At 44.7% G+C, this 10085-nt stretch overlaps 1 protein-coding gene across 1 annotated transcript; it reads right to left on the reverse strand.

The window, feature by feature from the left end:
• Positions 1-610: 610 nt before the first annotated feature.
• On the reverse strand, positions 611-9866 carry LOC147895717 (putative methylesterase 11, chloroplastic). Its single transcript, XM_087382390.1, has 5 exons — positions 9070-9866; positions 1961-2194; positions 1656-1799; positions 1418-1552; positions 611-1171 (listed from the first exon to the last, which is right to left on the reverse strand). The coding sequence occupies exons 1-5, from the start codon at positions 9355-9357 to the stop codon at positions 881-883; spliced, it is 1092 nt and encodes a 363-aa protein (XP_087238516.1). The 5' UTR covers positions 9358-9866; the 3' UTR covers positions 611-880.
• Positions 9867-10085: the final 219 nt, after the last annotated feature.

Consider the following 10085-nt stretch of genomic DNA (forward strand, 5'->3'; position numbering starts at 1 on the left):
GGAAGGGGGAAACCACTTATGAAGGACATTAATGAGGAAAGGACATCCCAAAGAGGGGGAGGATTTTATAATACTATTATGAGGAAAGGGGCATATGATATAACTTTATAACTTAGTAGTAGGGCTCACGCGTGGAAAAGATAAGGTTTTGGGTTAGAATTGTTTCTTGAACATTTGGCCTTTGGACCTAATCTATGCATAAATAAATTAAGGTTAATTAATGCATAAATAAATTAAGCCATAGAGAAACATAGGATTATTAAAGCATAAGTAAATTAAGCCATAGATAAACATAGGTTAATTAACCCTCCATGCACCAACGTCTACTTATCCAATGGAATTTAAGAGTGGGTGTCAGACCATGCATGGGACTTCTTAAAAAATAACCTTCTCCATATATGTGTGTACATAGAGTATTTTATCATTTTACCTAATCCAGTGTACAGTTAGCTATATTTGGTTTCTCTATATTTGGTTTCTCTCCCTACTTTTTCTTTCTACTCTCAACATATTTTCTATTATTTATTGATTTGCCACCTATATAGAGTCGTTCCCTCGACGACTAACATGGAAAGCCAATAATAAAAAATCATGAGGACCACAAGACTCCTGAAAAAATGAAACTCCTCTTATCCCAGTAGCTCCTTATATAACACTTTATGAGGACTCATGATATACACCTTCTGGCAGACCCTGGAATTATGATTTACAACACCTGCATCAATGGCATAGACATGAGCGGGACCTTCCTTCCATCTGAAATAATGGGTTTAAAGTGACAATCATAAGGATGTCTTGCCCCTACATAGGACCTGTATGCCAGCCTGGGTCCAGTCATACAGCCTATAGGGATTGCAACTTCGTACAGTTTCAACCTGTGTCATTGAGCTTGCCTTTTTGAATCTAACTGCGAGATCTCCAGAAGCGCCTTGTATAAGGCTTGTGGTTTAGAAAAGAAGGGAGAATGGTCACTGCCTTTCAGCCTAAACACTCGATCTGGAGGGTTGAGCTTTAACAAGTTTTCTTGAGCTGCTGGTGTCAAAGCGTGATCCTCAGTTGTTTCAATATAGTAGCGGGGTACACTGCCATATTGCTCAGGCGTAAGAGAAATCTTTTCTAGTATGGGAGCAAACGGCACAGGCCTTATTGATACAGCTGCCAAAGCTACGTCCTGCAGTATTGTCAGACAATTCAGACCAACTGGAGACAGTTGAAAATTTCCATCCTATAAAACCACCAAAAATATGCTACAACAAAAATGACTGATGTGTTAATCAGTCATGTCAACTTTTGCAGCATAATATTATTAAAACAGATTTAAAAAGCATGCATTTCAGTGAAGACAGAGACATCACTAAAGAAGAAATAACAATTCATAGATGCTGATGATTTGACATCACAAGATTGAGTAGGGAACCTTTGCAGGACTTTGGTTGAAGAGCAAATCTTTCAGAAACTCTTTCTTGACTTCAATAGATGTGGGTGCTTGTGTGCTTCCATTAGCATAGACAAAAGTTTGAGCTTTCGGCAACAAATCATCTGGACTCACAACCTGCATGTCAGATTATACAGAATATAAACTAATGAAGAAACCAATGGACATTAATAAGTAGAAGCAACAAAAACCAATTTGAATGGAGTTAGTTGTGAGATACCTCAGGTGCAAACACATCAAAAGCCCTTTGCCCATTCATTATCATGGTTGCAGTGACAAAGACAGCCTTCGCTATCTTTTGAGGAAATATCTCCATTACATATGATATACATGCACCTCCAAAATCATGACCAACCAAGATAACCTGTGAAATTCACTTCCCAAATCATAACCAGCCTAGGCAATCAAAATACTCAGATTTGCAAAACATCTAGCAGAGCTAGTACAATTAAATTTTTTCTTTCAACATTTATACACTAGATCTTTGAAAAAAGGCATCATAACTTGACTAGATGCAGCATCAACCTTCTCCGTTTCTGGGAGCTTTTCTAGAAAATCAGTGAGAGGCTTGACGTAAATCTGAAGACCAGAGATGCAGTTTGGATCAGTTGAATCAATTCCCGACCCAGCTAAATCAATTGCATTTGCCACGAATCCTGCCTCCTCTAGCAAGGCTATTAGCTTGTACCAGCACCAAGCTCCAAATCCCCCACCATGGACCAGGACAAAATGCTTTGTTTCTACATTGAGTGATGCTTCCTGCATTATGAGATAGCCAACAGAGATCAAACCCAATATACAACTTCCACTGCCAAGGACTTTTACAATTGCAAGCTTCACCATCCAACCGTCGCCTCAAATATACTCTTTCTGGAATGCAAAGTCAGGTGAGAAAAAACTTTGAGAAAGCCTTCATCCCTCTGTCTGACAGTTGAATCTTTAGTTTGGTATAATATTCTGCAACACAATTCAAAGACTCCACACAAAGCTGAGAGAGTAAGGTTGGGAGGACTTTGAGAAAGATTGCTCTAGAATTATACCTCTCATGTCGACATATGCTCATCATAAGCATAGGTACAGCACACATGTAATCATTGGAATTGAAATTATTCACAAGTGAAGATGAGGACAAAGCGGGGAGAATGGTGGAGGGCGAAGGTGTGGAAGAGAGAGAGAGAGAGAGAGAGAGATTAGCGTCCTCGAAAGGCCTCACGGGCCTATGGGACAAAATACATCAAAAGAAAAATCCATACAAGCCTCTGTGGGCTCGGGGTGCACTAGGACTCTTGCTGAGTGCTATGCTAAGCTACCTCAAAATCAAAACTGAGAAAATGAAAGACTGAGAGAGTTGCATAGATGCCTTCAAAGATCAAATGTCAAAGTTTCTAGAATCTATAATAACCAAAGTAGAGATAAGCAACATGACAAAGAAGGTTTAAACCTTACACACAAAGGGATGAGACTTGCGGAGTAAAAGCTGCTGGGTATTAGATGTAACCTCCCCACCTGTGAGCCACCATATGAGGACATAGGGAAGGATGGCCTCCAGCAAGGGAAAGCTGTTGGGGAATAGATGTCACCTGCCCACTTGTGAGCCACCATTTGAGGACATAGGGAAGGATGGCCTCCAGCAAGGGTTGGTCTGCCACGTGGGCAAGTGAGAGAGAGATGCCATGGGCTGAACTAAGAAAAGAAGAAGGAAGAGAGCATTGGCTACGGTTGTAACTTGTGCCGGCCATGTGGACAGCAAGATACGCTGCCACATGGGTAGCACTCAGAGACCTGTGTAGGGTTGTTGACAGGCCCAATATGGTGGGCAGAAAAGCCCACGTTTCTGCCACAAGTAGGGCTGCAATTCCGACCTGCTATGGGCCATATACAGGCCCTGCGGTAGATCAGCCAGCACAGACTGTTGGCAGTCTGCAAAGGCAGGTCAGACCCACATATGGGCAGTTGGGTGCATCAGGTAGTTCGTACAGCAGATTGGCCATACAGTTGGGTGGGTCAGATACAGGTCATACAGCACGTTGGCCATACAACAGGTCGGCAGGAAGAGCATGGTTACCAAGGAGTGGTATTCCCCCATCTGGACGGGGGCGTTCCAAGACGACAGGTATCTTGGGACATCTGGAACATCCACCTGGTCTGCTACTGCAGGGAATGCCGTTCCCGTATTCCCACAACACCATCTGAAATGCTGTTCCTGGCAGTCCATCTTCTGCTGCCTGGCGCCACTGCACGGTTGGGGAAAGAAGCCCGAAACAGTACCGTCTTTGCACTGTTTTGTTGTCCCCTCTCTCTCCTCTGAGCCATCCCTCAGCCCAACCTAGCCCCTTTCACTGGTCATCCCCCTCCTCTCCCCATCAAGGCTCAACCCTCCTCTCCCCCTTTCCCTTTCACAGAGTATGAGAAGTAGGAGGAGGAGGATGGAAAGGAGGAGGAGGAGGGGGGGAGAGTATGGGGACTCGGAAGGATGAGGGAGAGTATGGGGAGAAAGAGGAGGGAGAGCAAGAGAATGAGAAGAGGAGCAGGAGGATGGAGAGGCTAGGAGAGTGGAGAGGCTAAAGTAGGAGAGGGTAGCAGAGTGGAGAGGCTAGAGTAGGAGGATGGAGAGGGTAGGGGAGTGGAGAGGCTAGAGTAGGAGAGTGGAGAGGGTAGAGGAGAATGGAGAGGCTAGAGGGTGTTTTAGAAAAGCCCCCAAAAAAAAACAAAAACAAAAAAACCAGCAAACAAAACGCCGTTTCGGAAACGGCTGGCATTTCCGTTTCCGTTTCCGTTTCGGCCGCAAGAAACAGCATTTCGTGCAACTATGTCAATGAAGGTGCTAGCTCTTCCCCTATTGAACACTTGTGGAGCAATCTTGAAAAGATTGCATCCAAAAAGAGGAACAACCTTGGGATTCAAAAGGCAGATGACCTTATATTTGTTAATGCAAACTTGCGTCTAGTTAAGTTTAAAGCAGAGTGCAGAGTGCACTCCTAAACCATGTCTTGGATTTTGACCTGAAGAGAATGATGAAGTATGCAGCACAGGATGCACCTGAGCAGAGTACCAAAGTCATGGTGATAAGGCTCAGGCAAAGAAGGGAGCAGCCTCTATCACTCAGCAACCTTCAAATGTTCGAGGTTGACTCTCTCTTTTCCATAGATCATGTACTTGACTCCCAAGTCTCCAATTTTTGCCTATTCTGCTTTGAAAGCTCATAAAAAAGCCTAAGACTGTAAGCATGGCCTCCGTTTCTTGTATTTTGCATATTTATGTGCTCTCTAACCTATCTGTACTAGTATGGTCATTGCTATATCATCCATACCTGGACCTCTATGGCATAATGCAAATAACTATTATCAATTTGCATTTCAACTTTCTATCAAATTTTGTGTGTTTTCAAAAGTTTGAAGCTTAAATAAAAAAGTTGAGAGATCTAAAAAGTGAACTTTTTTTCATGTTCCAGTATATTGCCATGTGATTTGCTGTTGTACTATATGATGTGGCATTCCGTCCCAGATCCACACTCCCCCAACCCAGAGCGTTCCTGCAGGCATCGGACGTTCCTGGAACGTTTTGATTCCCTAGCTATGACTCATAAGTCAGGTGGGTCTGTCATGTTGGTTCATGGGACATGACTCATCAGCCGGACTTCTATGGTCTATATAAAGGCCCTAATTTTGAGAGTCTTGGTCTTCAGCAAGTGTCTTAAGCTTATATCTAGATGAATCCAGGAATATGCCCAAACTCATCCTCTAAAAACACAACATAGTGCAGTTTCAATCTCATGATAGTCAGTCATAAGGTCGAAAACCATGAACTCCATCATGCATAGCAGGGACTAGCTACTATGACATCCCCACAGACATCATCAGCGCCCAACAGTGGGTGTAGACCATAGTATAAACATATGCTCTCCCACATACACATCCACACACCCACACATACTTGAGCATCCATTTATACCAAGTTTTCGAGCTAAGTTACCTCCTCATTCAAGCTACAACTGCTTGTGAAAACTAAACGATTTCATTTAAGTCTCTCCCAGACAAGCAATAGGGAGTGTGTCAGAGAAATAGAGTCGCTTGCTATGGCCAACTCCTATGCAGCAGAATATAGGATTCGAGTGAGAGATCATCATACATTGCTTCAAATACCAACTCACTCTATGAGCTCGTATAGAAAGAGAACACTTCTGATATATAGGAAATACACACATATGTACAGCTACAAAATCTCATTTATAGATGTCAAAACCAAGTACAAAACCTGCCAAATCTGTAGAAAACATACACTGAGGTAGGGCACCAAACTCAGGAGCTGTTTGCTGAACCTTCTTTGTAGACTCCTTCTAGATCACCGCGTAACTCACACAGGCATAAGTAGCTGCTCTAGGTTGAGGTCTCCCCGCTGCACCCTCTTGCACACACAAGTACTCTCCTACAGAAAGTACATATTTACCAGGTGGTGCCCAATAGTTCCCTATTATGCACTTGAATCGCATGTAAACTTGTACACTTAGACAAATCTTTAATTGCAGATATAAACATTTGTATTCATGTGGATATGGAAATACTAGTGAGTACACTTAATGTAAATGAATATATGTGGCTGCTTGAATACATCTAACGTATGATGCTACATTAATATAAGTGCTTTCACTTTTTCTTCATTGTGTACTAAAGTGCTAAAAACTAGCGTGGTGGCTGCAACTAACACAATGACTGTTATCTCATCCACTGTGTTGGCCACTATAAAGAGTACACTGAAAATCTATGCATTCAAGAATGGTCACTATGGTTCAACTACCATAACTAGTATAGTGGCTACAACCAGCATGGTGGTTGTTATATCAACCATTAGGCTGGTCGATTGCAAGAGAGTATTGCCTATCCCTCCCTCTTCCTCCCTCCCCCCCCCCTCTCCCTGTGTGTGTGTGTAAGGGCTGCTCCAAACTAGAGTGATGAATGCCCCCCCCCTTTCCAAAAAAGGGAGCCCTTTTGTAGCGCTGCTCCAGTCTGGCCAATTCGGCCCACCTGTCCACAGACTGGGCCAACCCAATCTGTACATGATCTGCTGCTGCTGGTCAATTCTGCCACATGGCAATGTACCATTGGCCTGACTCTGCTGCAGGAATGCAGACTGCAGTCTGTACTTCCTGTTTCCTGCTCATCAGTAATTACTGTACTGCCAACCAGTACTTTGCCTTCTGTACTGTTGCTGCCCCATCCTGTACGGCTGACAGTCCGACACGGCAGACAGTACTGCCGACTTGCAGTCTGCTCTGCCACCACCTGTAGGCCCATGTATACCCTTCCTGCTGGTGCTTCCTGCTGCTGCCTTTCCCAGCCCTGCTGCCCTATAGGGCCAATGGCTGAGCCTGTTTCAGCCCCGCAGCTACCCTTAGATCTGGGCACACAACCTGCGAACTGTGCTAGCCTTGGTTGCCTATAAGAAACCCTAATAAGCATCCTAGAGTGCTGCCCATGTGGCAGTTCCTCTCTTACACTTTCCATGTGCCCATATGACACTATGTCCATCCATATAGCTACAGGTGTCAAGCCAGGATACACTCCTCATTTGGGGTGGGGTATTCAACCTATTTTACCCTCTCACTGACACAGTCTGGTCCAATACCCACTCTGGTGAAGAACTGCCCATCAGATTCCATGCAGAAGCTTTCAGGAACAAGTGGAGGATGTCTTCATCATCTGGTCCACAAACATGTACCTCAAATATCTCCAGGTATTTCTCGGCAACAACCAGATCCCGTCTGGAACACTGGTACAATAGTCACAAACACTCAGATCAGATCCTTAGCATCCTTCTTTTTCTATGGCTTCTCTTTGCCATCACTTTTGTCACCGCCTTCACTTTTGGCGTACAGCTTTATCTCAGCCTCTTCCTAGAGCAACAACAGGCCCAGTTCTGGAACATGATTAGCCTTCCAGCCGTGAGAGTCGTTACCAACCTCGATAGGTCCTTGGAAACTTACTGACTAGAAGTATGACCAATAGATTGCTGTCCGCCTTATGCCCAACTGCTGCCAGTTGAGCCCAAAGAATCTTCAATTTTACAAGGAAGTTATAGGCTGACTCTCCTTCTCCCATCATCATCCTGAACACCTGATTCTGGAGCATGATGATCTTCCCTGTATGTTCTGTTGCTAGAGATCCTACAAAATCTCCCATGCTTCATGTGTTGTATCTGCCAACCAGATATGGGGTATCAAAACGTCCACAGTCATCCCGATAACCATGGAGAGAGCAACTACATCATTTAATCTCTGCTTCTCAACACTATCTAGATCTACAGTGATTGTGACCTTTCAGAAGATATTCATTCTCAATCAGTTTCAGCTCCATGCCTTCCACCAACCCCCAAATTTCCCTAGCCACTAGATGCCTCCGAACCTTCATTTTCCAAATCGGACAGTTGGTTCCGTCCAACTTCATAACCTCACAAAATTCGCAATGAGTGAGCTGGATTCCATGACAAGATGAAGGTAGCCTGAAGTCTTTCAACCCTTTTCTACACTCACTGCAAGGCAAACAGCATGCCTGAATGTGAAAGCTCCTCCTTTCTTAACAAGGATACCACCCTTCAGTTTGGAGAAAGTAAGAAACCAAGAACCTTTGAGGAAGCAAAGGGACTTCCAGAGTGGTGGGCTACCATCGAAGCAGAAATAGAGGCCATTCTAAAGACCCATACATGAGACCTGGTTCCATTTTAAGGAACCATAGACCTTGGAAGAGGAAGATCACAAGAACCACGGGGGCTTACCGCACCAAGTACAAATCCAATGAGACCTTGGATATGTACAAAGTGAGGCTTGTCCTCAAAAGGTATGCACAACTAGAGGGAGTCGAATTCGGGGAGAAATTTGATCCTACAGTCACCATTTCCAGGCTGTCTGGTCAACAAACACCGTTATCAAATCAATCAAAAGTCTTGAGTTGATTTTTCTTTGATATAGGAGGAAAGAAAACGACCCAAAAGATTCCTTTCAGCATCTTCTTGAGCACCCAAGCTGCTGCTTGATAATCTATGAGGAGTCGAAGGGACTTATTTGTGGCTTGCAGAATGCTGTTAATAATATCTTTCCTGGAAGCCTACGCATTGAATGAGCATTATCAAATACAATGGCTTTTCATTATCGTAAATAAGCTCCAAATGAAGTGAAAGCACGGAATGTGGAAAGAACACATCCGCAGCGTGATGTAACATTTGCGCAGGAATGCCTCGCATGCGCAATCAGAATAGTAGCGTAGTGAAGCTTAAAGTGTTGAAGAAACAAAATCCGAAAAATCGTTTCAAGTTTCACCCCAAGTGCAGGGGCCGGTGTCCTTGGGCCGTCATTTAGGGGCCAATAAGCAATCCGGAGTTTCTGCTTCAGGTCGTATGCATGCCTGTGCGAGTTGCCTTTTCGACAACACTCTGTCCAAGCGGCACGACATGAAGTGTTTGAACACTCTAGTAGCATGGAACTTTACGCCATCGAAATAGTCGCTTTGATTACGGCCGATCTCTAAACGTCGGACCTCTGAGATTTTGTTGCACATTCCATACATCCAAGGGAATCTGCCATGATTAAGGGGAGACGAGATGAACATGCTACAACAGATGCATGCAAAAAACAACAGAAAAACCTGCTTGTTAACGAGCTGATGCGGCTGCAAAACGGGGTCAGTCACATGGCGAGCTCGTGCACTGGCGCTTCTGGGAAGGCCTTGCTTTGGAGCTGCTCCCGGACAGCGCAGCGATGAAGAGCGCTCGAGGCGCATTTGCTGCTGATAAAGCACCATGGCGAGTGCTTGTTGTTGAAGGAGCTCCTCCTCTAGTTTCGCCTTCCTGCTGGATTTCGACCTGGGCAGCTTGGAGCTTTTCTTGTGAGGCTTCTTCTCCTTGGGACGTATGCAGGAAAACCCGTTACCCATCGCTCCCTTAAAGTGCCTACACCTTAGTTTGGTTGTCTCAAGCTTTCGGAATGAAATCAGGGCATGCTTCTACACACTAAAAGAATCGTGGCGGAGTCGTCGTCAACGCGACTGTCTGTCGATGGTCACTACGGAAACGCCTTACGCCCCTATTTGCTACAGCCGTATTTGACGCCTCCCTTTCCTCAGAAATGAATAGTGTCTGCACAAGTTCTCCTGCCGTGCAAGCAAAGCATTCTCGAGAGCTGTACTGTTGCAATTCTAAAGAATGTATTCGAGCTCTCGGGGAGGGCAAGGAAGGAGCTGAAAAGCAAGGTAAGCAGAGAATCTGAGACAGTGAGGGGCAAAGCGATTCGGGGAGGAGCGAAAAGTGGATGGGAGGCAGGAGCAGGGGAGGACGCAGAGATCGAGAAAAGAGAAAGCAGAGGTGGCGTGTGTGTGTGTGTGTGCAAGAGCTACTTCACCGGCTTTCTGTAGCTTTCTTTGCAAAGTGGACTAAAAGTAGTGACAACTTAATATTAGAGAGGAAGAGGATGGGGGTCTCACTTTAGACAGGTTTTCATTCAGAGGCCTTGGTTCTAGGGATCCAATTCACTCCCCCAACCACAAGCTCACTTGCAACACCAGCTTTCTTTCATCCATGTCTAACATCACCATTCCATTGTAGAACACATAGCTTAAGCGGTGAAGAGGCGAACTCACATTTTTTCTCAAGGGCACATCATCCA

Source organism: Dipteris shenzhenensis, chromosome 12, assembly GCF_047967505.1.
Source record: "Dipteris shenzhenensis isolate YYH24624 ecotype China chromosome 12, Dip_SZ_1.0, whole genome shotgun sequence".
Taxonomy (NCBI): domain Eukaryota; kingdom Viridiplantae; phylum Streptophyta; class Polypodiopsida; order Gleicheniales; family Dipteridaceae; genus Dipteris; species Dipteris shenzhenensis.

Excerpts from the sequence above, each read along its gene's own strand:
- LOC147895717 (XM_087382390.1), bottom strand. The coding sequence starts at position 9,357 with ATGGGTAACGGGTTTTCCTGCATACGTCCCAAGGAGAAGAAGCCTCAC. Across the intron at positions 2,195-9,069 it reads ATCAGCTCGTTAACAAGCAG|GAAGCATCACTCAATGTAGA; the intron begins GTTTTTCTGTTG and ends CTCATAATGCAG. Across the intron at positions 1,553-1,655 it reads TTGATGTGTTTGCACCTGAG|GTTGTGAGTCCAGATGATTT; the intron begins GTATCTCACAAC and ends TCTGACATGCAG.